Genomic DNA, 27,961 nt, shown 5'->3' with positions numbered 1-27,961 from the left:
CATGTCTCTTCTACATCAACATGTGTCCCCTCTTCTCCATGTCTCTTCTACATCAACATGTGTCCCCTCTTCTTCATGTCTCTTCTACATCAACATGTGTCCCCTCTTCTTCACGTCTCTTCTACATCAACATGTGTCCCCTCTTCTTCATGTCTCTTCTACATCAACATGTGTCCCCTCTTCTTCACGTCTCTTCTACATCAACATGTGTCCCCTCTTCTTCGTGTCTCTTCTACATCAACATGTGTACCCTCTTCTTCATGTCTCTTCTACATCAACATGTGTCCCCTCTTCTCCATGTCTCTTCTACATCAACATGTGTCCCCTCTTCTTCATGTCTCTTCTACATCAACATGTGTCCCCTCTTCTCCATGTCTCTTCTACATCAACATGTGTCCCCTCTTCTCCATGTCTCTTCTACCTCAACATGTGTCCCCTCTTCTTCATGTCTCTTCTACATCAACATGTGTCCCCTCTTCTTCATGTCTCTTCTACATCAACATGTGTCCCCTCTGTGGAAAGAGACTCTGAAAGTTTCAGGAACAAAGATTTTCTCTCTTTTTGATCCATTTCTATAAAAACCTGTCTGAAAATGAGCTGATCAGATTTTGGCCACTTTGTGATGTCATAACGATGTGTTGTCTTGTGTAACTATTAGCCAATCAGCAACCAAGGTAACCCCCCCCCCCCCCCTTATCACCTGAACCTCCTCTAGAGCTCCATTGAGTTCTTTGTAACCAAATGTCTCTCAGAGGGGCGTGGGGAGGGGCTCCTTATTTTCATCTAAAGTAACAGACAGAGAATCAGCACTTTGGAAACAGGGCTGAAACAGAGGGGATTATGGGTAATGCTGCAATGATCTGTTTGGTGTTTCAGCCAATCAGAGACAGGCTCTGGATATATCTGAGACCTGTTATATATTGATGAGAAACAGTATAATAGGGACCTTTTTAAAGAGGGTTTCATCCTCCAAATCTATCTATGAAAGTAAACTATAAGAAGATATGTACTCTTTCTCTTCCAGCCTAACCTCAGCACCCACGGCTCCCTGCACTCTTTAGACACTGACGTGGTGGCAGGCAGCCTCCTGGACCCCTATAAGGAGAATCTGAGGAGAGTTCAGTCCACAGACAGCCTGGGGTCCTCTCTCTCCGTGCAGCAGGGCCTCGGGGGACACAACCACAAAGCCAAGTCAGCCAGCAACCTGGACGAGTCTGACTTCGGACCCCTGGTGGGGGCGGACTGCGGGGCCACGGACAGCAGCTTTGGGGACACGTTGTCCATCAGCTCCATGAAGCTGACGGCCAGCCACTTCCTGCTCACTAAAGACCAGGAGAAAGCCATCAAGGCGATGACTCCGGAGCAGGAGGAGACGGCGTCGCTGCTCTCCAGCATCTCCCACGCCCCCGACAACGCTTATCTGCCGCCGGGGGGGTACAGGCTCGTCAGCGACAGCGAGTGGAACCTCCTGCAGCAAGAGGTGGGTGTGTTTTCACTCTGTATTTAGATCTATTGTTGGGAGAAGACAGACATTCCACTTATTAATGCTCAATCAGGGGTGTCCAAACTACGGCCCTCAGAACATTCTAAAAGTATAATGAAATATGGCCCACAAATGAAACTTGTGCTTTTCTTATGTTGTACTTCTTAAATATATGTGTACAAATATATTACACAGTAGCATTCATGTGTTAATGAGACCACTTTTAAAATAAATTCAGTCAATTAAAGTTGGAAACATTTTCTAACAAATCTTAGTTGATACAAAAAAGCCCAATGACTTATTGACATAACAAGCTTGAAATACAACCTTCATATTTCCCCGCCCTTATTGAAGATTATATGAGCTGCAAACACAATACATGAAACCTGGCGAGAGCTGTGATGTAGGCTGTTTTCTTAAAGCATATTCATGTATCGAGCCTAATTTACCTTCATGTTGCTAACTTATAACTTAACCTACGAGGCGATATACCTCACCTCTATAAGTGGCTCAGCCCTTCGTATATCTTTCTGTGTGTGGCCCTCAGTGAAAAAAGTGTTGACACCCCTGATCTAAATAAATCGTCAAAATGCCAGACCCGAGATTTATTTTACACTACTAGATAATTATTGTTAAAATTGTTTCATGGTGTGTTTGCTGCAGCGAGAGGTGGGTTAACGAGGATGAGTTTAAGGCCCCATTTACAGTATTGTGTAGTATATATGCCGGGCCTGTAAGTGGCGCTGTACTTCCGCCGCAAAATACACCAAAAGCAGCGAAGAAGACCTCCCAAGCATGGTTGCCATGGTTGCCTGGTTGCCCTTCTGTTTTTTTCACCAGTCAACATGTCCGTTAAAGTTGAAATGTTCCAGACAAAAGTAGAAAAGTGCCGTTCAAAGGTCTTCTTTGTTATTTATTGAGCTTTAAAACTAATTGATAACGACTCTATATAATAATATAATAATAATAAATGGAGCCTCTCTTTTCTTCCCCTCTCCCGACAGCCCGTCAGTATCCGTCTCATGCAGCTGGCTGATCCAGTAATGAGTGACCCGACAGTACAAATAAACATATTTATAACTAGGTAGTTTGAGAGGTAATTAAAATAGCTAAGGGGGATGATCTAACTTGAAGTGTGTGTTTTGCTCCGCTCACCGCTCCATCACGGCGGGCGGAGCTGCAGGTGATCATGCAGAGCTGCGTGTCTCCGTCAGCAGCATCTGATCTCTGATCTCTCTCTCCTGTCCGATTAGACTTCACTCGCGTTTATGTCCACATCGATCACATCTAGCTGGAGGCTCCTGCTGGGTGCACTGTCCTGCGAGATACCGGGACCTGACTTGAAACACTCGGTTGTTGTTGTTGGCGAAACACATCAGCAATGACGCGGGTGACACAGGGTGAGAGGTGGGGAGAGGCGGGGCTATGGCGTATCGGGCGTACACACGGAGCCCTTTGCCCCCCCAGAGCGTTCCGTCCGCAGACACCGTTATCGTTTGAGGGGTCCGTCTCCGCGGTTCCGTCACGGCCTCGTGTGAACGAACCGTACTCTATACGATAGAAAAAAGTAGCAGATACAACCCGAACTGTCTCCATGTAAACGGGTCTAATAGATAAGATAAGAAAGGACTTTATTTATCCCGAAGCCAGAGTTACAAAAATACATTAAACACAGAAGCATGAGAGAGAGTTTGAATGACCCAACATTTCTTTTCCATAACCAGATAGGTATTTTTAAAGTTGTCTAAGGGTGTGTTTGTGGTCACCAGGTGAAAAATGCTGGCAGGCAGCTTGGCAGACGCTGCGACATGTGCTCCAACTACGAGAAGCAGCTGCAGGCCATCCAGGGACAAGAGGCCGACACTCGAGACCAGGTTTGTGTCTTTGATGTCACCTTATGTCTTTTATTTACTACTAGAAAATACAACCCGGGACGGAAGAGACCGTGTGAACATCTGTTTAAAAGATAGACTACACACATTCAACCTTTAAACATATACAAACAAGAGGAAGATATATTACATTTAGCTGATGCTTTGTAAGATAACCAATCGATGACCAATCTAGCGTCAAAATGTTCATTATCGTAATGTTCCGTCTTCGTGTCCCGCAGGTGAAGAAGCTGCAGGTGATGCTGCGTCAGGCCAACGATCATCTGGAGAGAACGATGACGGAGAAACAGACTCTGGAAGACTCGGTCAAAGTGGGCAACGAGGAAACTGCTGCTAAGGTTTGGACACATGATGATGATGATGATGATGATGATGATGATGATGATGATGATGATGATGATGATGATGATGATGATGATGATGATTGTTGACTGTTGACCCTCCCGGAGCCGTTTTAAATCAACTTTAGGAGTAAGCGAGCGCGCAGAGACCCAGAGATACTTACTTTGATCTGATTTAAAACATTAATTTGGAATTTTTTTAAATACTTGGCAATTATAGCAACTAATATTTGACTAATTTTCGCAGTTTAAGTTATTCTACAAATCATGATTGCGCATACAATACAGTTGTAGCTCTCTCCATGCTTCAAACACGGAATATTGTTTCTGATTATTTCCATATTTGGGACTTTTTACTTCTCCAATTCATCTGAGAGGCAACTTTTGTTCTTGTTTGCTCCACTCCATGTATGTAATGTTAGAGCTGCATAATGAGTACTTTAAAGTATATTTTGATGCCACTACTTTTGTGTTGTACTTTAACATTTGTATGCATTTTAATCCCATTCTTATTTGAGCGATGTTATTGTCTGTGCTGCAGGCGTCCGCCCTCATGCAGCGGGTGCAGGATTCGGAGGCGTTGCTGTGCGCGCTGCAGCAGGCCTTCAGTGACGCTAAGAGGAGCACACAGCAGCAGATGGTGAGCAGCGTCTTCTCCCCGCCTCGTCGTTGCTTGTTCTCGCCTGCTGTGTTCGGATCTCCAGTTCCTCCCTAATGTCAGTCGGGTAATGTTGGCGAGGCTGAAGCTCTTATAAAAAGCATATCAGGTTTTTGTTTTGACAACAGGCTCCTCTGTTAGCTGACATGCAGCCAGACTCCTTTGAAGCTGGTTAGTGGTTACTTTTCTCTGTTGCTTCTTAGCACACAGGCAGAAGGTTGTTGGAGGAGATTCCTTGTAAAACTGTCCAAACATTGATCATTAACCACAGCAGAAATGATCAAATGTATACACTGTACATCACTGATAAAAAAGTATGTGTAAATGTACGTTATTTACACATTTCTGCAGGGTTTTTTAAGCTTATTTTCAAGAAATGTGTGTGTATCTCTGGTAAACACTACATTTCAAATGGCAACCATATATTCTAAATACTCATTTTAAAACACAGATTTTCAGTGCAGCCAATGTTAGGGCCGACCCCTGGTTGTCGATAAGTTGACCAAGTAGTTGCTTCATTAGCCTATAGACCTTTTTCATGCTTTTTCCAAGATTAATAACTCATTTCCAGGGTACTTATAAGTGCATGAGTTAAACACAACTTTCACAGTGCTGCTTTTCATGATTTTGTTGTCGGGGAAATCAAGATTATAAATAAATATATATATATAATAGGATAGGATTAAAGTTTGATAAAGTGCCATAAATGTATATATATATGAGTAATTGCCATATGTGTTGCTAGGTAAACTAAGTATAAACAAAATAATGCATTGAGAAAATACCCATAAATAATTATATCAAACACAGAAAATCTTAACATTTTCGACGCATATCACAAAATATATAAGTCATCCATGTTGTCTTTTAGATTTTCTCTCGAATGGAGGAAGATAGACAAAATATTGCCTTTTTGTGGTAAAAGTGACCAGCTTTTTGAGATTGAGCTGTTCCTCCCGACCACACATATTCCCTCTCGGCTACAGGATTTAATCACTTCCAAAGATTACGTTTAATAAGCCCAAACATTGCTCCTCCCCCACGACAAATCCTACAGATTGACTTACTGTAAACCACTGAAGAAAAATGCAATATGCACGGCTAAGTAAAGTAAGTGCACTTATTATTTCTAGCCCATCATTGTGAGGGAAAAACAGGAAGGAAGGAAGTGAGAAACATTCTCAATAATGAATGTGCAGCTGCAGCGGGATCTCTAATCCTGTGCAGACAAACTCTCCTGCCAGAAAACACGAGACCTTCCTGCTGCTGCTGCTGCTTTGATTTAAAAACCTTAATACCGTCATGCATCGAGTCATAACGTTACACCCAATCCCATCCAACTTTATTTATATAGCACATTCAAAAACAACAGAGTTGACCAAAGTGCTGTACATCAATAAATATATAAAAAAAGCATATACCGGTACATACATTTAGTCAAGAAGCGATAGGGCAAAAAGAAACTAATGTAAAAGCACGAGACCATAAAACCATACTTATTGCCACAGACTGTGGGTGTTTCTCAATGTCGAGGAAGGCTGCTCCAGAGCCACCATTTCAAGGATGCTTCGTCATCGAGTGCCGTCGAAGGGCTGTTCCAATGTCCAGCATACTTGGAATTCTTCCGAGGCCGGCGTCCTTCGTTGCGGGAAATTTCAAGGCTGCACATGTGTATCCTCCGCGGTCTTAAAATCCCCACAATGCTTTGCGCGCGGACCAATTTCAAATTGCGCTCCATTTAAGGCGGGGCCTCGCGTATGACGCACACCTGTTAGCCTGTTCCACCGTTCTTCGTTTTCCGAGGCTAGGAAGGATTCTTGAGTCGCTTCTGAAGGACCTGACTCGGAGGGACATGTGCTACCAAGGAAGCGTCCTCGACATTGAGAAACACCCTGAAAGCCCTCATACATGATGTAAACACATTTTAAAACACAACTAAATAGAAAACCCCAATTTAGAAAGCACAGACTGATACGTCTTATACGCGGTCTGCAGAAGCACGGGAGAACAAGAAGGTCTTTAAACGAGACAGGCTACGTGGGAGCAAGTCACCCAGCAGAGGGAAGGCTCTGCAGGGACAATCAGATACTAATATAATAATAATACACTTTATTTACACGGCCCCTTTCATGCTTGACGCAGCCCAAAGTGCTTCACAGAGTATGACAGAAAATGACAATAACAAGTGAGGAACATCATTCAAAACCTGCCGTACTGACATTTATTGTTTATTATTGACGTTTTCGTTTCAGCTGACTGGTTTTCTATTTATTTATTTGCTTATTTTTTGTCTGTGTGTCTTCTGTCTGTGTCTTCTGCCTGTGTGTCTTCTGTCTGTGTCTTCTGTCTGTGTGTCTTCTGTCTGTGTGTCTTCTGTCTGTGTCTTCTGGCTGTGTCTTCTGTCTGTGTCTTCTGTCTGTGTCTTCTGTCTGTGTCTTCTGTCTGTGTCTTCTGTCTGTGTCTTCTGTCTGTGTATCTTCTGTCTGTCTGTCTGTGTCTTCAGTCTGTCTTCTGTCTGTGTCTTCTGTCTGTGTCTTCTGTCTGTGTCTTCTGTCTGTGTGTCTTCTGTCTGTGTGTCTTCTGTCTGTCTGTCTGTGTGTCTTCAGTCTGTCTTCTGTCTGTGTCTTCTGTCTGTGTATCTTCTGTCTGTCTGTCTGTCTGTGTCTTCAGTCTGTCTTCTGTCTGTGTCTTCTGTCTGTGTCTTCTGTCTGTGTCTTCTGTCTGTGTGTCTTCTGTCTGTGTCTTCTGTCTGTGTCTTCTGTCTGTGTCTTCTGTCTGTGTATCTTCTGTCTGTCTGTCTGTGTCTTCAGTCTGTCTTCTGTCTGTGTCTTCTGTCTGTGTGTCTTCTGTCTGTGTGTCTTCTGTCTGTCTGTCTGTGTGTCTTCAGTCTGTCTTCTGTCTGTGTCTTCTGTCTGTGTATCTTCTGTCTGTCTGTCTGTCTGTGTCTTCAGTCTGTCTTCTGTCTGTGTCTTCTGTCTGTGTGTCTTCTGTCTGTGTGTCTTCTGTCTGTGTGTCTTCTGTCTGTGTGTCTTCTGTCTGTGTGTCTTCTGTCTGTCTGTCTGTCTGTCTGTGTGTCTTCAGTCTGTCTTCTGTCTGTGTCTTCAGTCTGTCTTCTGTCTGTGTCTTCTGTCTGCGTGGTGTTAAGCAGTATTTACGTTGTTACTCTACCTATTTTTCTACAAAGGGAAGATTTGTTTACCTACTTTTGATACATGCTCTGATAGAATAACTGTATGCTGTTTAAAAAACCCAATACACAAAGTTGAAACTATATATATATATATATATGTTAAAACAATAAAACATGAACAGTAATACTACTAAAAATGATAAGCCAAATTAAAAAGATAGGTCTTTAATTTACTTTTAAAAATTGCAATGAATGCAGTCTGATCTGAGTCACTCTGCTGCACCATGTGTCGACGTGTTCTTAAAGGCAAACAGATTCAAGGCTGTTGTTGTCGTGTGTGTGTGTGTGTGTGTGTGTGTGTGTGTGTGTGTGTGTGTGTGTGTGTGTGTGTGTGTGTGTGTGTGTGTGTGTGTGTGTGTGTGTGTGTGTGTGTGTGTGTGTGTGTGTGTGTGTGTGTGTGTGTGTGTGTGTGTGTGTGTGTGTGTGTGTGTGTGTGTGTGTGTGTGTGTGTGTGTGTGTGTGTGTGTGTGTGTGTGTGTGTGTGTGTACTGTAGCTACAGTGCAGTTATGTCAATACACATCTTAGGTCACAGCTCCTCTAACAGCGCAACACAATACAACAGATAAAATAGTGCAAGTAAATAGAATAGAAGTAGTGCCATAAGAGTCTATATACAAGTGATAAATAAAAATGAATGAAAAGTCAACTATAATATTAGACAAATATGAAGAAGTTAAACTTTAAACATCCATGACTTAAACACTTGACCAGGATCAAAGCCACAGAGCTGCACCTGCAAGGGGAACACAGCTGGGAACAGAACACGTGTTTGAATGCGTACATTAACAGGTTTATGATATCACTGCCCCGTCTAAAACACGATCTGACTTTAATTACATTTGTCTCGAGTGTTTCGTCAACTTATGTGTTGCTTAAAATAATACTTCTGCATACAGGGTGTGACACTGTGAGTGTTGCACGGCCAGATACGGCTCAGCTGACTCAGATAAGGAGATATGTGATACATTATGAAGTGATATGCCGCGGACTGTACTTAATGTACTCTGATCCGGTTACTTATGTAGTGGCCGATATTTAAGTAAGCTTTCTTAACGCTAATGTTATAATAGTCAGATTGCTCTGAAGATGGAGGTGATATTCTATTAATGTTCACGTTCACACAGTCGGTGATTTTTGCCGGCCGTCTTTCCTGCGACGGCAGTTTTTCTGTATTTCCTTTCTCCTGTAATATGACTTGATCGCTTTAAACTCCGCACACTGAGCTCTGATTGGTCAGCAGGCGGTGCTTTCACTGAGTTGAGCTCTGAGCTCGCTAAGCGAAAATCCGGCTTCGTAGTACAGGCCTCAGGTGAATGTTATGGATATTCTTAGTTCAGGTGTTTAAGTAAGTACAAAGTAAGTAAAATGTGGTCACAAAGTGCTTGGCTAAACATTAAAACATCATAGGAGTCATAAAAGAACAAATTACCACAAGTGCTGAAAACACAATACACAGTAAAACACAATAAAAACATGAAATAGATAAATGATCAAATAAAAGCACACAGGTTCCCCAAGCGCCTGTGTGTCTTTAACAGTCTTATGGCCGGTGGGAAAAAGGGCAACGAGCAGAGACACGATGAGCTGCAGGGATTCATTTATTTAGTGTGTTGGTTTGTTGGTTTCAGGCGGTGCTGGTGAAGTCGAGGGAGCAGGTGGCCGACGAGCTGAGCCGTCTGCAGAGAGACAACGAGAGCCTGCAGGGGAAACACCGGCTGCACGAGGAGCTGCAGCAGCAGGAGGACTTCCAGATGCCCAACACTGTGCAAGTACGGAGATAACACTCAATTCAACATCGTATAGGAAGTTGGGCTCAACGTTGTCTTTCAACAGACCAGAATATGTAAAATAGTCTTTCAACAGACCAGAATGTGTAAAAATAGTCTTTCAACAGACCAGAATATGTAAAAATAGTCTTTCAACAGACCAGAATATGTAAAATCGTCTTTCAACAGACCAGAATATGTAAAATAGTCTTTCAACAGACCAGAATATGTAAAATCGTCTTTCAACAGACCAGAATGTGTAAAATAGTCTTTCAACAGACCAGAATGTGTAAAAATCGTCTTTCAACAGACCAGAATATGTAAAAATAGTCTTTCAACAGACCAGAATGTGTAAAATAGTCTTTCAACAGACCAGAATATGTAAAAATAGTCTTTCAACAGACCAGAATGTGTAAAAATAGTCTTTCAACAGACCAGAATGTGTAAAAATCGTCTTTCAACAGACCAGAATGTGTAAAAATCGTCTTTCAACAGACCAGAATATGTAAAAATAGTCTTTCAACAGACCAGAATGTGTAAAAATAGTCTTTCAACAGACCAGAATATGTAAAAATCGTCTTTCAACAGACCAGAATATGTAAAAATAGTCTTTCAACAGACCAGAATGTGTAAAAATAGTCTTTCAACAGACCAGAATGTGTAAAAATCGTCTTTCAACAGACCAGAATATGTAAAAATAGTCTTTCAACAGACCAGAATGTGTAAAATAGTCTTTCAACAGACCAGAATGTGTAAAATAGTCTTTCAACAGACCAGAATGTGTATCTAAAAGTGTTAAATCACATCGTCATCAAGGGTGCTTGTATTTAGTAAATATTGCTCTTGCGGATATTTATCAAGAGATTTCCGTGCAGCACGCAGATCTTTGATTCCACCTTTAGACTTTTATTGTGAAACATCTTCAAAAAGTGCGGGTGTCATCATGCTTCATGAAGATAAAGGTAAGTTGTGATGTATGGCACGTTTCAACACGAGGCACTTCAGTGCTCGACAAATGAACGTCGCACTGCTGGAGAAACTGTGGGAATCTAAATGCTAATGATGTCCATGTTTTTCTACCATTATTCTGATATATCAGATTTTTGAAGAAGGAGCAAAATGCCTTACAAGAAAGACTCGTACCTCAAGAATGAACGAAAGAGACATCATTTTTAAACACATTGCTTGTTGCCGGTAAAAAAGGCTTTAAGAGGAAGTGTTTATAGCATGAGAACCTAACCTTAAAGGGAAGATGGACCCGCTCTATCGAGAGGCGAAGTCCCTCCCTTTCCTCCATGGGACCTTATTTCGGAAAAAGTATGTATTGAAGTCAATGGAGAGAGAAAAGTTATCTTTCGATCCCGTGTGAATTGTGCCACGAATTACACATATGATGTTTGTCAATTTAAAAGATAATTTTGCCAAAGTCAAACAAATAAAAACGTGCTTTAAAACTGTGAAGTAACACTTGTTTTTGTGAAACCGCTCAATGAACTACATCTCCCGTCTCGCACCACACACCCAGACGGCCGTCCCGTTGAAACATTTCACTTCTTTCTCTCAGAACGAGGCGGAAAGTATTAAAAGAGGTGAAAATCACTCCAAGTCTGGGCGCGTTGAGAGCTGTGCACACACACAAGGGGAGTTAGTCGGTTCCGTGAGAGCCAGCATGCGGGACCGGGACTCTGGGATTTGTAGTCTTTCTAGCTGCGTATTTTTCATAGTCTTATATTTCAACAGTTTTACGACAAACTGTGACTTTTTTGACACGGAAATTATGTTTTAAGATTGACAAACATCACGTGTGTAATTCATGGCACAATTCAAACGGGATCGAGAGATAATCTTTCTCTCTCCATTGACTTCAATACATACCTTTTCTGAAATAAGGTCCCATGGAGCTCCCCGGAAGGGGAGGGACTTCGCCGCTCTATAGAAATCAGTCGCAACGGCTCATTTCAAAATAAACGTGGATTTGCGTAAAAAAAATTGTTTTTCGGGGTTCGGGGTTTTGTTTGATTTTAAACAAACAAAGTCTTGGCTTTCAGAATTTGAAACTTTTATTTCCAACATCACACGATAAATACATGTTTGAAGCTTGCAAAGGGACGAAGACAGCTCTCACTCGCACTCTGCTGTTCCGCAGCGCCGCCCCCCCTCCCTCCCGCTGACATTATGAATGTAAGGCGTATAGTAATCATAAACAACACGGCAGGGTCCGTTACCGTTTGTTTTCATCTGATTTAAAATAAACAAAGTCTTGGCTTTCAGAATATTAAACTTGTTTCGGCAAATTCAGATGATAAAAACAGCGTTGAAGCTTTGGCATAAATACAAGCGGAGAACGGAGTAACTTGACGTCACAGCAGGCACAACAACAGCCGGTGTTTCTCGTGAGCGTTTTCTCAACTTTGAAGGCCTTTTCTCAAGATGAGGACTCGGTGACAGTCGTTATATAATGTGACACATTGTGCTTAATATTTGGAGTACAACAGCAATCCTGATATCATGAGAAAGCTAGGAATCTTCAGGTTAATGCGACTGATTTCGATAGAGCAGGTCACACGTGATTATATGATAGCTGTCGGACTTTTAAAAGCCTTGATGCCTCCACTACACGTGTGATTTTGGGACAGTGTGAGAATATAAGCCTTTCTTTTTAATTGTGTGTGCTCTCCAACACACTCTTAACCCTCCCACACTGTTACTCTCCAGCTGAATGGTGCGCTGTGGATATTAATCTGTGAGAGTGGGCAGTGATCTAGTGGAGGTGGAGAAACACGGATGATGAGGCTCATCATCCGTGTTTCTCCACCTCCACTAGATCACTGTTGGTGGTTCAAACAAGCTGCTCACATAACATTTAAATCTGCATCGTCCCCTGAAGCATTATCATGTTAATACAAGGCAGTGTAATTACCGATTCTTCCTTTTATGTTTTGTTTTAAGCTGCTGCAACTAAAAAAACATCCACAATTGGGATTATTAAAGTACATTTTAGTTTATCTTATCTTCAATTACTATTGGAATTTGAATAAAGTTTGGATTTTGTTGCATCAGATATTCTTATTGTGTGTAAAGTAGCAAGTATTGTAAGTCGCTTTGGATAAAAGCGTCAGCTAAATGCAATGTAATGTAATGTAAAAGTACCTTGTGATTAAGTTACCATCACTTTATCTAAACTGGGGGTTTACTTAATGGGATTGGGTTATTAAAACCAGGGTTGCCAACTTTGGGCACCTGGCTGGAGTGAGATTTTGATATCATGGGTTTAATTACACATATGCGCACTAAATGACTGCTATCGTGTCAGCAGCGGGACCTTAGCATATAGGATATAGGATATATATACAATATATACAAATACACAATATTGGACACAGACTATAAAGGGCACACAGTTTCATTCACTAATGAAAGTCAAACACATGTTTGTTTCCACTGTTTTATTGTGTGCCTGTGGCGATAAGCAATTAATTGACTTATCGTACGATAAATAAAAATGAACTCGATAAATTCCCATTTACATGAGGATGTGACTAGCAGTTCGAAAGGATGTACTTCAATTATTATAATATATTATCATTATGTCAGGGGTCTAAAATGGTCATACAACGGTGCCGACAATATTATTGTTTATCGCAATAATTTCCTGGAAAATGTATCCAACAAAATTAATTATCGTGAGAGGCCTATACATGAAACACACACACACAAATCTAACTTACTCCAAACTGCCAAACATATTAATTAACACACTCTATGTTGGCCAGAACAATAAGCAGCAGACTTTTACTTTTTTATCATTTCTACTGGATCTTAGATCTGCACTTGCGCAATACGGGTCGGCAGTTGCCAGAGAGTATTTTTGTTGGGTAATCTATGGTAGGGCTAACTCTGGGCTAACCCATACAGTGGTGGGGTGAAGTCAGTATTTGCAATGTAATTACATACACGCTGGCCTTGACAGTGAAACGCCACGCGTGAAGTTTAGATTATTTCCCAGTCTCAATCCAAACTGAACTGTATGAAATAAAAAGGCACATTTGTCTTGTAGTAAATAAAAAGGGCGACCTGGAGCCAATCCTGCAATTTCCCCACAGGTCAAAGAGTTGACATGCTGAAAGCCCAACCAGGGGGGTCTGGGGGGATTCTCCCCCAGGAGATTTTTTGAAATACTAACATAAAATACACATTCTGGTACTCTCTTGAGAAGAAAAATAAATACATCTATTACTACACGACATATTTAAACAAATGAATGCCATTTTAGTTTGTTGTTACTTTGTTCTGAAAGCTGAACCTGCTGCTCCTCACAGAGAGAGGAGGGAAGAAGCTGTGTGAATTACTTTACATTGTGGATAAGGGTGGATCGCCCCCATTGTTCTGTGTGTCAACATGAAAGACAGCCCACACACCTATCAATCATCAAACCGTGGGGTCTTATTTCATTACGTGTTGATTTCTATCAACACGTAATGTTGTATCGATGTAGAGATGTACTACAGCAAAAGTATTCTCCGTCAGGACTTCCTGCAACAACACCACGCCGTTATCTTGATTCTGATTGGCCAGAAGACATTATCAAAGATGTTCTATTGAGAAGACGATCACTACCTGACAAAAGTTTTCAAAACCGTTTCTAGTCTTCGGTATTCTTGTTTTTGGCGTGAGAATAGTTTGGGCAGCGTGAGAGCGTGAGATTGAGGGTGAAAGCGTGTGTCACACGCCAGATGCGTGAGAGTTGGCAACCCTTGGCAACCCTGTTCAAACTGAGGGAACATCTTAAGCCTCTTACACACCAAGTTCCGTCGCCTCACGTCTCTACGTTTTAGCCAACAGTCGCACTGGAACACACCGCAAAGACTTCAGCCAAGTAGCACGTACGAACTGCGCATGCGTGAGTGGCAATAACTCTCCCTACCAGCAGGCGGCGGTAGTGTGTATTCGTCTTTCAAAAGAGGCAACAACCGGAAGACAGACTGCGTGATACACCGAGAGAAGAAGAACAGACTGCGTGATATAAACAAACAACAAATAGCGTGTGTAGTGGCTATTTGTCAACAACAATAACACTTCAAAAAGCCACTGAGGCACCAGGTATAGTGGATCTTACACAGATCATGAGTTGGTAATGAGTCCATTGTCCAGACAAGGCATCAACGTTTGTGTGGTATTTATTAGCTTGAACAATACAGCAAAAGGTGTTGAAATGTTTGCTGCTCTCAGCCCTGATACTGGTAGAAAACCATAGCCCTTCCCGCCGGTGCCCACTGACTGCTGCTGTGCCCTGACTGACTTAACCAGCTGTGTGCCCAAATTGACCCATCACCTTCAAAATAAAAGCATTTTAGCTGGAACACAACTTAACTTAAATAATATGGCTGTAAATTAATTAATTCTACAAAACAAAAAATAACAATTAAAAAAAAATTAAATAATGTGAAAAATACTGAATAGCTTCCACAGCGTGTGCGTTCCATGTTCCCTCTACAGCGAGAAGCTCACGGGGCTTTCCCGAACCTGAGTCGAGAGCTGGAGGTAAATGAAACCTCAGATGTGCCTTCTTAATCGTTTGTTTGGGTCCCTCACTTCCGTTTCGCTTCTCATGCACTGATTCGCTAGCTGAACAGCCAATCAGAGTGATTTCTTTGGCCGACGGCCTCCCGATTCCACATGTCGAATCGGCGGCGGAAGGTGTCGGCACGGCCGAAAAGACACGACGGTGCGGGACACACCATTCTGAGTAGGGCGACACGACGCTCATCAACGGCCCGAAATCTATTGACATCTATCAACGCCGAACATCGGCTTGGTGTGTAAGAAGCTTAACAGGTTTCCAAGAGGTACTTAAAACGTCTTGAAAGACATTTAATTAATTAATCTGAAGATAATGGTGGCATTAAAATGTATTCAATCATTCTTTAAACAATCTAAAAATAATAAAACATGGGAAGAAGGGTTTTAGGAATTTCCTGCATTTTTTGGGTTATATATATTTATTTATACGTGAACATGTTATTTCCGTTCTTCCATATCCGGAGCAAAGAGTGAAACATAAACAAGATGTAAAAACATGTACAAAACAACAGACAAGACAACACACAAACATAATGTGATCTACAGTGTGGGGACCTGTCTGATGTGCAGGGGCAGATCGTTCCACGGTGTGGGGGCCGCTACAGCAGGGGGGTCGAACTCAAATACACCGTGGGCCAAAATAAAAAAATGGGTACTAGTGGAGGGCCGGACTGGTTCAATGTTTATTGCTAAACGTATTGAAATGAACTTGTTGCACATATTAAACCTGGAACTAACATAGCTTCAATTATTGCCTATAAAAACAACATTAAATAATCAGTTGCATTCATTTCTCATGGCTCTATCTGCAGCTTCTCCAGAGTCACTTCTTATGAGTACATTTCTCCACAGGCCAACAGCAGCTTCAACAAAACTATTCCCCTCAAAGAGAAAACCAAACATGCCCTGCTGTCGTGAGAGAGAAAGTGCAGAAGGAAGCATCCATTGAACTCAGTGTGCTGCTCTGAGATGCTAGCTCAGACACTTGGCATCTCATCTTGGGAGCAAGGTCATCAATGTTTGGGCTCAGGCTCTGAGCTGAGGAGACCCTCAGGATGGAGTGAAGGTGTGCGTGCAATATACCGGCGGGCCAGATCTAATAGGAATTAGAAATTATCCTGCGGGCCGAAATTAAATCCACCAAGGGCCGGATTTGGCCCCCGGGCCTTGAGTTTGACACACTCCGTTTAGACTTGGTTCTGGGCACGTTCAGGAGCAGTCGATCCGCTGACCTGAGAGGGCGGGTGGGCGTGTAAGGGTGTAGCAGCTCAGACAGATAAGGTGGGGTCATGCCATTTAGGGATTTAAAAGTAAATAAAAGGATTTTGAAAGAACCCTAAAATGTATTGGCAGCCAGTGAAGCCAGAATGGGGGACATGTGGTCATCTGCACAACAGCACACTTTCCAGCTCCTCACATAACTTTTTAATAAGAAATGAGACAAAGATGAGACTTAATCTATCCCAAGAGAAATGTGTGTGGAGCACAAAGAAGAACCGAGTGCAAATAATACAAAATGAAATAAATAGAAGGTGCAATTGTACAGAATGCTATGAATGCAAACACAAGCCACAGCTCTCTCTCTCTCTCTCTCTCACACATTGTGCTTTTATAACGATAATTAAAGCCTGTAATGTTATTTCATTTCCTCCTCAGGAGCTCCACGGCCTGGTGGTGCGGTTTCGAGAAGACGTGGTGGCGTTACGGACGTCAGCTGATCACATGGAGGAGAAGCTGAAGGCGGAGATTCTGTTCCTGAAGGAGCAGAACCAGGCGGAGCAATGTCTGAAGGAAAACCTGGAGGAAACGCTGCAGTCGGAGATCGAGAGCTGCAAGGAGGAGATAGGTGAGGACGGTGAATACGCTCATCACGTACACGCTGGATTTTAACACTTTGAAAGCATTAGTTCACCCGTCTCCCTCTCTATCTCCATGCTAGGTTTATTCTGTAGTCAGTGGTGCAACTCAGAGTGCATTTACCCATGAATAGAGTGCCGCAGTGACGCGTCCTAAAACCCGGAAGTAAACTCCTTCTGGTTCCTTCATCAAAAACGCAATGCTATTTCTCCATAGGGTTTAGGAAAATAGCTGGAAATCAGGTCTGTGGTTGAGACACATTCAAGAGACGGATCACGTTTTGTTCAGCCGGATAATCTCCACATGTCTACCCTACTTTTATCATTTCCTAATCATAAATGTAGTCGCCAGAAGCAAAATGTTAACGTTATGCTCTAAAGGAGCTACAGCAGGGTCGCTGCTTCAACGTCACGCCGACTTCAGATCCATATTCAAACTACAGATTCTAAATGGTTCAAGTTGAAGCGTTTGTTTGAACAGTCTGCAGGAGGACTTGCTTTCAAGCAGAACAGAAACACACTTAGAGGAGTGTTTACGTGTTCGGCGTAATGACGTACAACGGCCTCCACGACTTCTGTAGTCCTGTTCAGCCACTTGGTAAAAACCATCGTTTCTCAGACACGTCAACAAAACGTGATCCGTCTCTTCAACGTGTCTCACCCACAGACCTTAGTTCAGCTATTCTCCTAAACCCTTTGGAGAGATCCCATTGGCTCTGAGACGAGGAAACAGGAAGTGGCAACATGCTAACTTACGTCCGGGTTTCGCGTCACTGTGGCCCTCTATTGTTTACTATTCTCACATACTTCACCATGTAATGCCTACTTCCCTGCAAATATAGTACTTTTGTCTCTCGGTGAGAACGTTTAATAAGCTTTCATCAGATACACGGGAGATACACTTCTGTTTAAGGATTAGTTCAGCCAAAAACTAACTTCTCTAAGAAAACGTGTTTTTATTTGATGGTGTTGAAGAGATGTTTTTATTGGGGTTGTATGAGTTACTTTTTTTAATCCATACTCAGTTTATTAGTATAAGTATTGTTAGTAGTGAGTATTATTCTGACATACTTCACATACTCACATATTTCCACTATATTTATTTATTGTTTTGATACTTTAATTACATTTTGCCAACAAAAACTCTCTGTTATTCTATTGTGGTAACATGATGTAATCAGGACGTTGACATCTGTAATTTAAGACCTTAGTATTAATGCTTGTATTCAGAAAGACGGCAGAAAAAGGTTTAAAATGTCCAAAAAAACTCTTGTTTAATTTCCTGTTTTCGTGCGAGGATAATCTTTGAATCTAATTTTGCTGGATTTTTGAAAACATTGTTGTATTTTGATTTCCACCTGTCCTTGCATGGATGAAATACTCAACCGACCTATTTTCTTTAGTTTGTCTGTTTGCGTTGATAAGACCCGGACGCTCCGCTGTCTTTAACGCGATGAAATACATACCTATGTTTTTCTTGCACCATATAGAGCCTAGGAAAACGTGTACTGTATACAATTTCAGTGATTTCTGGGTGAACTGTTCCTTTAACTTCGGCGGGGATGTTTCCAACATGAATAGTTTTTACTTTCTGGATTATTTTTACATTTTCTTCTGTTTCTGCTTTTCCTTTCCGTTGATTACTTTCATTCAGACATCTTGGAAGGTACGAGACACACTTTGAGCGGGCTTGCTTTAACTGCGTGTGTGTGTGTGTGTGTGTGTGTGTGTGTGTGTGTGTGTGTGTGTGTGTGTGTGTGTGTGTGTGTGTGTGTGTGTGTGTGTGTGTGTGTGTGTGTGTGTGCGTGTGCGTGCGCGTGCGTGTGTTAACGTGTGTGTGTGCGCGTGTGTGTGCGTGTCTGTCTGAATAGCATACCTGTCAGACTAATGAATAACTTTATTCATTTAATTTGAGTTTTTCCTCTTTTGTTTGTGTGTGTGTGTGTGTGTGTGTGTGTGTGTGTGTGTGTGTGTGTGTGTGTGTGTGTGTGTGTGTGTGTGTGTGTGTGTGTGTGTGTGTGTGTGTGTGTGTGTAGCATACCTGTCAGACTAATGAATAACTACAGTGTCTACACAACATAGCGCTTCTCCCTCACATGTTTTGAAGTGTGTTGGAATGGCAAGGTGCGTTTTAAGAGACCACTTAAAGGGAATCTGATGTTAATGATCCTCTTAGTGACGTCTCCTTTCCTCCGACAGCATCTTTCTCCAGCCTCAAGACGGAGATGGAGAGGATAAAGGCGGAGAAGGAAAAGGTAATACATGCAGTAAGACTTGGAACTTATACACCTAAATGAAATTGCTCAGTCAATGCAGACAGCTGCCATTTTCTTCAGTGTCTTTTGCATCCGACATGCAGTCACATGATGCCCAAGGTAACTTGTGTGTTTTCAGATTGATCTGATCATTTGAATAAGTGCAGTACTTGAGCTAATCTACCGTACTTTTCGGACTATAAACCGCGACTTTTTCCCCCATTTTGTTTGTACAGCTAGCGGCCACTAGGGAACCTCCTAAATCTATGGATTTTACAGGTAAAATTAACCACCTTTAACACTACGGGCTCTATGACCGGTCCGCGCCCGCCACCTCTAAGCGGCGGCTCCAGCGGGAAAAGCTGGAGGCCGGAAAAGAGTGAGACAGGGAGCGCGCCAAAGTAAAAGTGGAACCGAGAGACAGAACGAGAGCAAGACAGACGGACAATTTAGCTGCTGCGGCTTGTATGCAGGTGCGCTTTATAGTCCGGAAAGTACGGTACTTAAAGTGTCCGACGCTGACATGAGAACTTATCGGTGTATTGTTTTCAAGCCAACACCATAATGTCCTAATAATTTGACAACACTGTATTTTTGTTTAGTTTCTGCAAATCCAGGCTTTTAGAAAATATCCTGCAGATCAACATTTGTGCACTTTAGAAGAAAATATACTTAATTAGTTAACTCATAGTTTCTAGCTACTTTTTACATATTAAAACACATGGTATGCTTCAAGGATATGATGCAGTACTGTACTACTAACTTTGCCAAACTTTAAAGTATTTAAAATGTTATAACATGTGTATGTTGTTATTCATTAGTTGTTGTTGTTGTTGTTGGTGTTGTTGTTGTTGTTGATAAAAACAGGATGATACTATGGGGGAAAAGCCATTCTGCTTACTGAGTACTTTTACTTTTGATACTTTAACACCATTTTGCTGACAAAAACATAACTTCTGTTCTTCTGTGTGAGTAGAATCTGAATATGAACCTAATGGAGCGCCTTTAAGACCATAGTATTTATACTCTTACATAAGTAAAGGATTCAAACACTACCTCCACCTCTGGTCAAATGTATTATCTGCAGTACTTGGGTGTATTCTTGTTGTACTCTGTGGTTCCTGTAGTTAATTCTCTTTGTTTAATTTTAAAGTGAGAGCGTATCTTTTACGTCAGCTTTTCAGATTAATCTGCTGCCTGCAAATGTCCCCAAAATCCACCAAGTATTTTAATAAATTCAGTACTTGAGCTAATCTACTTAATTACGGTCCACTGCTGAAATTAGAACGTGATCAGTCTTAAAAGCTACGTGTTAATGTCCTAATAGTTTGGATACTGTATTTGTTTCTGAACATACATAAGAAATCTGATGCAGATCGACATTTACTCAAAACGTGTATTTATTATAATGTGAACTTCCCTATTCCAATTGTATGCGACTTATATTTCTACTTTACTACATTTTGAAGGCATATATTGTGTGTTTTATTAAACACTGCAGTATTCTGTGTATTATTGATGTACTCTGTGGTTCCCGTAGTTTGAGAGGAGTCTGTCGGAGAAGACGGAGACTCTGGAGAACCTTCAGGGTCTGAGGATCGGTCTGGAACGGCAGCTCAGAGAACTCTCCACTGCAAAGGTCATTTACACACACTCACCTGCACACCTCACACACACCAAGGTCACCTGAAACAGTGTGTGTGGGTGTGTGTGAACGTGAGCCCCCTGGAGCAGTTGGCACCTTGCATGTGTGGAGTGTGAATGTAAAGCCCTTTAAGGAGTCGTAAAGACAGCCCTTTATAACGTCATGCACCCTTTAAAGGAGACCAGTTAGCTTTAATTAGTCGTACATGCTTGTTTAAACTTAAACTAAGCTTGTTTAAATTACGTAGTTGGTGTGAAGTTGAGCAAATAAATAGAGCAACAACAACATGTGTCCCCTCTTCTTCATGTCTCTTCTACTTCAACATGTGTCCCCTCTTCTTCGTGTCTCTTCTACATCAACATGTGTCCCCTCTTCTTCGTGTCTCTTCTACATCAACATGTGTCCCCTCTTCTTCATGTCTCTTCTACATCAACATGTGTCCCCTCTTCTTCATGTCTCTTCTACATCAACATGTGTCCCCTCTTCTTCATGTCTCTTCTACATCAACATGTGTCCCCTCTTCTTCATGTCTCCTCTACATCAACATGTGTCCCCTCTTCTTCATGTCTCTTCTACATCAACATGTGTCCCCTCTTCTTCATGTCTCTTCTACATCAACATGTGTCCCCTCTTCTTCATGTCTCTTCTACATCAACATGTGTCCCCTCTTCTTCATGTCTCTTCTACATCAACATGTGTCCCCTCTTCTCCATGTCTCTTCTACATCAACATGTGTCCCCTCTTCTTCATGTCTCTTCTACATCAACATGTGTCCCCTCTTCTCCATGTCTCTTCTACATCAACATGTGTCCCCTCTTCTTCATGTCTCTTCTACATCAACATGTGTCCCCTCTTCTTCATGTCTCTTCTACATCAACATGTGTCCCCTCTTCTTCATGTCTCTTCTACATGTCTCTTCTACATCAACATGTGTCCCCTCTTCTTCATGTCTCTTCTAAATCAACATGTGTCCCCTCTTCTTCATGTCTCTTCTACATCAACATGTGTCCCCTCTTCTTCATGTCTCTTCTACATCAACATGTGTCCCCTCTTCTTCATGTCTCTTCTACATCAACATGTGTCCCCTCTTCTTCATGTCTCTTCTACATCAACATGTGTCCCCTCTTCTCCATGTCTCTTCTACATCAACATGTGTCCCCTCTTCTTCATGTCTCTTCTACATCAACATGTGTCCCCTCTTCTTCATGTCTCTTCTACATCAACATGTGTCCCCTCTTCTTCATGTCTCTTCTACATCAACATGTGTCCCCACTTCTTCATGCCTCTTCTACATCATCATGTGTCCCCTCTTCTTCATGTCTCTTCTACATCAACATGTGTCCCCTCTTCTTCATGTCTCTTCTACATCAACATGTGTCCCCTCTTCTTCATGTCTCTTCTACATGTCTCTTCTACATCAACATGTGTCCCCTCTTCTTCATGTCTCTTCTTCATCAACATGTGTCCCCTCTTCTTCATGTCTCTTCCACATCAACATGTGTCCCCTCTTCTTCATGTCTCTTCTACATCAACATGTGTCCCCTCTTCTTCTTGTCTCTTCTATATCAACATGTGTCCCCTCTGTGGAAAGAGACTCTGAAAGTTTCAGGAACAAAGATTCTCTCTCTTTTTGATCCATTTCTATAAAAACCTGTCTGAAAATGAGCTGATCAGATTTTGGCCACTTTATGATGTCATAACGATGTGTTGTCTTGTGTAACCATCAGCCAATCAGCAACCAAGGTAACCCCCCCCCCCCCCTTATCACCTGAATCTCCTCTAGAGCTCCATTGAGTTCTTTGTAACCAAATCTCTCTCAGAGGGGCGTGGGGAGGGGCTCCTTATCTTCATCTGAAGTAACAGACAGAGAATCAGCACTTTGGAAACAGGGCTGAAACAGAGGGGATTATGGGTAATGCTGCAATGACCTGTTTGGTGTTTCAGCCAATCAGAGACTCTGTATATATCTGAGACCTGGGATAGAGTAATGGAAAACAGTATAGCAGGGGACCTTTAAGATAACTTCTTTGGCCCAGTCTCGGCTCTGTAATCTAGTGTTAGTTGTGTTGACCTCCTGCAGAGTGCGCACCAGACTCAGGCGATGGATGAGAAGGACAAAGCTCAGCGGCTGCAGACGGAGCTGGACGTCAGTGAGCAGGTTCAGAAGGACTTCGTCAAACTCTCTCAGACTCTTCAGGTGAGAGAGAGAGGAGTGTTTAGAGTAGAATTGGACACATGTTGATGCACACAGTGACCTTTGTTCTCTGCTTTTGACCCATCCTAGTCCCAGGAGAAGAGTGTTTGAGAGATGAGGAGAAACAACAAAGCTAAATCTTTTAAGGATGAGACGATATCCTAACAAAGATAACTGTGAATGTATGAACCATGTACACCAAGACACATTCCTCGTGTGTTAACCTGCTTGGCGATAAACGTAATTCTGATGCTTGTTTACGAGATGTTTATTCCACTTGTGAGAGGAAACCGTAGCATGCGTCCTTGGATGAATGGGGGAGAACGACAATAAATAGAAATTATTTTGACTAATTTTTTGTGAGTATTACAAACTAGAACTGTGATATAAGGCGGGACAAAACATTTAGTGTTGTGTTTTTGAATTTTAAATGGATTGTAATGAGTTATTTGTGGTGCTCTGCAGGTTCAGCTGGAGCTTCATTAGCCGCGTTCACACCGAGTACTTTTCACCCGTACTTTTCGCATTTAGTTCCGTTAGTACCCCTGATGTCGCGTTCACACAAAAAAAATAACTAAGTGCCGGGAACTTTTAAAAAAAAGTACCACAGTTCTGATTGGCTGGGCGATTGCAAACCACGCCCCGTAAAGCTCTGAAATGTTTTGTAGAGCCGCCATTTTATTATCCTCGCATTAGCATTATTAGCATTAGCATTAGCCCAGCGCACCAACGGAGAGAGACTAACTTATGGAAATGAGGAGGTGTCGGCGTTCTGGCGATTTACTCGGAAGGCTTCAGTAGAAGCTGCTGGCCAGTCCCCAACTCCGGGGACTTCTGGCCGGGGACTTCGGGCGGCAGTATACGCCGTGAAGTGGTTTGCGGCCTGCCAGTAAACCCAAAGCAGAAGAAGAAGAAGTGACGTCAGCGTCTCATTTGCGTAATCTTCCCTCAGGGAACTTATTCCGGTGTGAACGCGATCTGCTCTTTAGTTCCATGGGGGAACTAAGTGCTGGGAACTAAGTGTGGCTTTTGAGTGCATTTCAAACTCAGGACTTTTATTTGTAAAATAGTGTTTTTCACACCGTGGTAAAACTACGTTTCCACTTCTAGTTTGTGGCTGATTCCAAACACAGCTTAAATGTTTTTGTTTTGTAGTTTGTATACAGAGATTTCAATTAGTAAAAGCAGACGAGAAGGAAAGAAAAGCTCTGACCCAAAGCCTTAGACTAACAGAGTTAACAGGAGACATGCCAAAGGGTTAATCGTTTCAAAGTAAATAATGACAAATAAAGAATTGTTGTGTTTTAATTGAATAATAATGAGTTGTTTGTGGCGCTCTGCAGGTTCAGCTGGAGCTTCTTTTAGTGCATTTTGCTGATCTTTTCTTTTACTTTAGAAAAACTCAGGATTTTTGTTTGTAAAATAGTGTTTTCACACCGTGGTAAAACTACTTCTCCACCTCTAGTCTGTGAGCTTAAATGGGTTTGGTTGTAAAAATGTTATACCGAGTTTTCAATGAGTAAAACCCGGGGAGTAAAACAAAATTGATCATGAGAAAAAGTCGGGATATGTGAAATGAAACGCTCTGATCCGAAGCCTTAGGTGCTGTTTACACGAGAACGCAAACGGTTGTATCTGCTACTTTTCTCTTTCGTATAGCCCGTTCGTTCACAGGAGGCCGTAATGGAACCGCGGAAACGGACCCCGCAAACGATAACGGGTCCCAAGGTGGATAGATCTGCAACCCGAACGCTCTGGGGGGCAAACGGCTCCGTGTGTACGTCCTATATGATCATTTCCTGATAACGATGAAGCCATAGCCCCGTCTCCTCCCACCTCTGCTGCTCACTGCTGTAGCATGGTCACTAGCTACTGTCAGTAGCTACTGACCATGCTACAGATGTTAGTGCAACATCTACAGCTCCTCTTCCACAACCATCAGCAACAAGTGGACATGGAGAATTACATGAACTACATGTTGCTAAATCCACCGCGGTGAGTGAACAGAAGGGCAACCATGGCAACCATGCTCGGGGGTCTTCTTCGCTGCTTTTGGTGTATTTTGTGGCGGAAGACAGCGCCACTTACAGGCCAGGCATATGTACTACAGCGTCTCCAGCGCTTTCGAGCAGTCTCGTGTGAACGGAATACTTTTTTGATATCGTATTCGGTTCGTTTGCGTTTGCGTGTAAATGGGGCCTTGGAATAACGGAGTAAACAGGAGACATACCAAAGGGATAATCAAAGGGAATTGTTGTGTTTTAATTGAATAATAATGAGTTATTTGTGTGTTTCTGCAGGTTCAGCTGGAGCGAATACGACAGGCGGATTCTTTGGAGCGAATCAAAGTCATCCTCAACGACACCAACTTCACTGACATCAACCAGCTTCCAGACACATGATGACACTGACAGGAAACTGCTTCATTCCCCCTCCCCCTCTCCCTGCCCCCTAACCACCACAGAAGAAGAGTTTTGGAGGGACTAAAGGAGCCTTTTTCTTGTGTACAGAGCACACTGCGGATAATAGAATAATGAAGAAGAACACTACTACTACTAAAACAAGAAAAATGTAAATAAGTAAATGTGTGATTGTTGACGGAGGGATCTCCCTGTGGATCTGTCTGTGTCTCGTTTCTACTGTAGATATATATTTCCGTCTGTTAGCTCAACCAAAAAAGGTTTGTCGTCGTCTAAAAGCACTTTTCATCGTCTCTTTCCAGGTCAATTTAGACGAAAATTGGATGCATACATTTTCCTCGTCCTTGCTTCCCATTTCCACTCGCTTCCTCTTTCCTTTCCACTGTTGTTGTTCTGTGACATTTTCCTCCTTGTTTTGGCTCATTCTCGCCCTGTGACAAGACACGATGAAGGACACTCATGGGAAATACTTGCACATAATTTAACTGGATTTAACAGGATTTCAGCAACATCCTCTCCTCACATCTGACATGACATTTTTTAAAAGCTGCACAAACACAGTGAAGAAATCCATATCCTGTTTTCAAAGATTTATTTTCCACCCTTCTTGAAAATCATGAAGACACAGAGGAAGTGGAAAGTGGATTTTATAACGCGTTTCCTTTTGATTGGTTTCCTTAGTGTAATTTAAAAGCTGTTAAATAACAATGAGCCGTTAATCATTAAAAGACAATTAGCTGCTCATTCAAAGACACTTAAAAGAGGGGGAACCTCTTGAGGATTCAGTGGGTAAAATCCCAACAAAATTCATATAACTTTTCGTATTAATGTATCTACAAGGTTAATTAATCACCACTTTGAGGCTACGAATGGGTTTCATTTCAACACTTTAAAGCTGGGTTATGCAGAGTTTCTTTTACCGTTATTGGGTAAAAAATAATCCACAATAAACCTCTCGCCATATTGTAACTCGAGCCTTATTTGAAAATCAGATTCCTGCTGTTTTTCAGGGTTTATCAAATCTAGCCTGCGACCAATTAGCCACATCATTTCAGAGAGAAAGCATTCCTATTGGCTGCTCAACAAAAGTAGATATGCATGCATGGTGATTCCAGAAGTTAAGCGCCTGATACAATAAGTGGCTTTTCATGCGTTGGCATAACGACACTGAAACTGCAAAGAAACCCCGAAAAAAAAGCGAAAGTGGGAAACCTGGCACGCTTTGCAGTTCGCTTTATTCTTGAATCATAGCGTGTTATTCCCAAAGGGCTTGACAGATGGAGGGCTGGACGTTCAATGTTTTCCCCTCCAGAAAACTGGCTAAGACTTGAAGGACAATGTGCTCGAAATATGATGAATTATTGCCAGATAATGCAAGAACAAATCTGCCTATACCAGCTTCAAAGTGTCAGGGTGTTAGAAAGCAAATCAAAAAGACTGATCTGTGATTGATGTATTATTAAAACAAGCAACTCACAAAGTTCTTAAATTCAAATACGCTTCATCATTAGTGAGCTTTCTGGAACTCTTTCGGAAATGGACTTGCTAAAACCTCTGAGATTTGAAATGGGAACCACCAAATTAAATTGGTTGCCAATACAAACCACGGCAAAAAAAACGTGTTTCCCCAAAGACGTTTAACTCGAAAGAAACTAATCGTTTTTCCCCTTGACATAAACAAATCTTACAAATGGACATTTTCAGATGTTAATTGAATTTTACAGTGAAAATGTGAGAAGGGAGCTTATGGGAGAAAGCTACTTCACACCTCGACACAAAAGCCATAAAGTGTGTTTTCCTTATATTGCAATAATAATAAGGACCCTCAGATTTAAGCGTATTTCAGACGCTTTTAGACCATCTCGAAGTGTTTCTAATGAAGCATCCTGAGGCCTTTACCCAAACTTAAACTGACAAATTGTGCTTTTTAATTAACCATATTTAATCAAGGCAGTTTAACAAAAACCACAAGATTAAATTGTGTGTTTTGAGGTGTTAAACGGCCAATTCAAAACCATTCAATGTCTTATTAATTAATAACTAATGGACTTCTATTGAAAACAAATCATCCTGAAATGATAAAGGCGGACTTCTCTCTGCGTTGTGATTCAAACAATATCCATATAATCACGCATACAGCAGCTTTTAGGACATGTTGATGACTGGTTTCCTTTGTTGACGTGCATGTATTACATTTCCTTTGTGTTGTCTATACTATATCTGACGTTGATATTATGAATGATCCAGAAATATCAAGTTGCACTGACAGAAAACCCGTGTGTCTGATTGTGAACGGAGAAATGGTGAAAGTAGATAATATTCATGACGTGTTTCTTCTCTGAAAAGGCCTTATTGCATTACGGCTTGGTGTGTTTGTGACATTTAAAACCCTCTAATTTAACGTGTGTCTCTTAGAGTAACTCATTTTACTCGTGGCCCATATGGCGTTAATATGAAGATTCATCACCGCAGACATTCACTGATTTGTATTCAATAATAATCTCTGATCTAACACTGCTGGATTATATGAAAACGTGTACGTTAAACCCCCAAAATGATGGAGTAAATGTTCAAAAGTTAGATGGATTGTTTGAATTTGTCTGAAAGCTCAAACTGTGAGACGATACTTGGTTTTTAGCGTTTCAAATCAGGGGTGTCAAACTCAAGGCCCGGGGGCCGA

At 41.8% G+C, this 27,961-nt stretch overlaps 1 protein-coding gene across 3 annotated transcripts in view; it reads left to right on the top strand.

Moving 5' to 3' along the window:
* Window positions 1-25,711, top strand: part of rabep1 (rabaptin, RAB GTPase binding effector protein 1) — a 43,607-nt gene extending 17,896 nt beyond the window's left edge. For 2 of the 3 annotated variants that reach the window (XM_034099544.2, XM_034099542.2), the window contains exons 9-18: window positions 1,025-1,480; window positions 3,253-3,357; window positions 3,597-3,713; window positions 4,258-4,356; window positions 9,194-9,334; window positions 16,568-16,757; window positions 18,967-19,022; window positions 20,563-20,661; window positions 22,748-22,864; window positions 25,162-25,711. In XM_034099544.2, coding sequence (XP_033955435.1) covers window positions 1,025-1,480; window positions 3,253-3,357; window positions 3,597-3,713; window positions 4,258-4,356; window positions 9,194-9,334; window positions 16,568-16,757; window positions 18,967-19,022; window positions 20,563-20,661; window positions 22,748-22,864; window positions 25,162-25,263 — 1,482 coding nt within the window. In that variant the 3' untranslated portion in view covers window positions 25,264-25,711. Of the gene's footprint in view, window positions 1-1,024; window positions 1,481-3,252; window positions 3,358-3,596; window positions 3,714-4,257; window positions 4,357-9,193; window positions 9,335-16,567; window positions 16,758-18,966; window positions 19,023-20,562; window positions 20,662-22,747; window positions 22,865-23,326; window positions 23,363-25,161 lie in introns of those variants that run through there. The other variant, XM_071205462.1, reaches the window with a different exon arrangement.
* Window positions 25,712-27,961: the final 2,250 nt, after the last annotated feature.

The sequence above is a fragment of the Pseudochaenichthys georgianus genome, chromosome 14 (genome assembly GCF_902827115.2).
Source record: "Pseudochaenichthys georgianus chromosome 14, fPseGeo1.2, whole genome shotgun sequence".
NCBI lineage: Eukaryota > Metazoa > Chordata > Actinopteri > Perciformes > Channichthyidae > Pseudochaenichthys > Pseudochaenichthys georgianus.
Note: the sequence above shows the minus strand (reverse complement) of the source record. Positions and strands in the feature narration are given on the sequence as shown.